Raw genomic sequence first — 2,500 nt, forward strand, 5'->3', positions numbered from 1 at the left:
ACAACACTACACAACACAACTACACCACCCTCCTACAACACTACACAACACAACTACATCACCCTCCTACAACACTACACAACACAACACTACACCACCCTCCTCCAACACTACACAACACAACTACACCACCCTCCTACAACACTACACAACACAACTACATCACCCTCCTACAACACTACACAACACAACACTACACCACCCTCCTCCAACACTACACAACACAACTACACCACCCTCCTACAACACTACACAACACAACTACATCACCCTCCTACAACACTACACAACACAACACTACACCACCCTCCTCCAACACTACACAACACAACTACACCACCCTCCTACAACACTACACAACACAACTACACCACCCTCCTATAACACTACATAATACAACTACATCACCCTCCTACAACACTACACAACACAACACTACATCACCCTCCTACAACACTACACAACACAACTACATCACCCTCCTATAACACTACACAACACAACACTACACCACCCTCCTCCAACACTACACAACACAACTACATCACCTTCCTACAACACTACACAACACAACTACATCACCCTCCTATAACACTACACAACACAACTACACCACCCTCCTACAACACTACACAATACAACTACACCACCCTCCTATAACACTACACAACACAACTCTACACCATCCTCCTACAACACTACACAACTATACTCTACATCACCTTTCTACAACACTACACAACACAACTACATCACCCTCCTATAACACTACACAACACAACTACATCACCCTCCTACAACACTACACAACACAACTACACCACCCTCCTACAACACTACACAATATAACTACACCACCCTCCTATAACACTACACAACACAACTCTACATCACCCTCCTACAACACTACACAACTAGACTCTACATCACCCTCCTACAACACAACACAACTACATCACCCTCCTATAACAATACACAACACAACTACACCACCCTCCTCCAACACTACACAACACAACTACACCACCCTCCTACAACACTACACAACACAACTACACCACCCTCCTATAACACTACACAATACAACGACATCACCCTCCTACAACACTACACAACACAACACTACACCACCCTCCTCCAACACTACACAACACAACTACATCACCCTCCTACAACACTACACAACACAACTACATCACCCTCCTATAACACTACACAACACAACACTACACCACCCTCCTCCAACACTACACAACACAACTACATCACCTTCCTACAACACTACACAACACAACTACATCACCCTCCTATAACACTACACAACACAACTACACCACCCTCCTACAACACTACACAATACAACTACACCACCCTCCTATAACACTACACAACACAACTCTACACCATCCTCCTACAACACTACACAACTATACTCTACATCACCTTTCTACAACACTACACAACACAACTACATCACCCTCCTATAACACTACACAACACAACTACATTACCCTCCTACAACACTACACAACACAACTACACCACCCTCCTACAACACTACACAATATAACTACACCACCCTCCTATAACACTACACAACACAACTCTACACCACCCTCCTACAACACTACACAACTAGACTCTACATCACCCTCCTACAACACTACACAACACAACTACATCACCCTCCTATAACACTACACAACACAACTACACCACCCTCCTACAACACTACACAACTATACATCACCCTCCTACAACACTACACAATACAACTACACCACCCTCATACAACACTACACAACACAACACTACACCACCCTCCTCCAACACTACACAACACAACTACATCACCCTCCTATAACACTACACAACACAACTCTACACCACCCTCCTACAACACTACACAACACAACTACATCACCCTCCTACAACACTACACAATACAACTACACCACCCTCATACAACACTACACAACTCTACATCACCCTCCTACAACACTACACAACTTCATACCACACAATACAACACTACACAATACTTCCCAACTCCACACCACCATCCTCCCCAACACTACACAACTCCACACCACAATATACACCACTCTCCCCAACACACCCCAGGCACCAGATTGTTACAAAAATGCATCTATCTCCCCTCCACCCCACCCACTGCCTGACCTCCGACCTCTAACCTGTGCCCGGCCCCCCAGGCCAGTACTGCACGGAAGACGTGGACGAGTGTGAGCTGTCGCCCAGCGCCTGCCAGAACGGCGGGACGTGTCACAACACGGTGGGCGGCTTCCACTGCGTGTGTGTCAACGGCTGGACGGGCGACGACTGCAGTGAGAACATCGACGACTGTGCCAGCGCTGCCTGTTACCTCGGGGCCACCTGCCACGACCGCGTGGCCTCCTTCTTCTGCGAGTGCCCGCACGGCCGCACAGGTACACGCCTGTGTGTGTGTGTGTGTGTGTGTGAGTGTGATCACCTAATTGTG

At 47.1% G+C, this 2,500-nt stretch overlaps 1 protein-coding gene across 2 annotated transcripts in view; it reads left to right on the top strand.

Annotated features, from left to right (window-relative positions):
- Positions 1-2,500, top strand: part of notch1a (notch receptor 1a) — a 27,700-nt gene that overhangs the window by 9,139 nt on the left and 16,061 nt on the right. For both annotated transcript variants that reach the window (XM_076979682.1, XM_076979683.1), the window contains exon 6: positions 2,214-2,447. In XM_076979682.1, the coding sequence (XP_076835797.1) occupies positions 2,214-2,447 (234 nt within the window). The remainder of the gene's footprint in view (positions 1-2,213; positions 2,448-2,500) is intronic.

Source organism: Brachyhypopomus gauderio, chromosome 18, assembly GCF_052324685.1.
Source record: "Brachyhypopomus gauderio isolate BG-103 chromosome 18, BGAUD_0.2, whole genome shotgun sequence".
NCBI classification, from domain to species: Eukaryota; Metazoa; Chordata; class Actinopteri; order Gymnotiformes; family Hypopomidae; genus Brachyhypopomus; species Brachyhypopomus gauderio.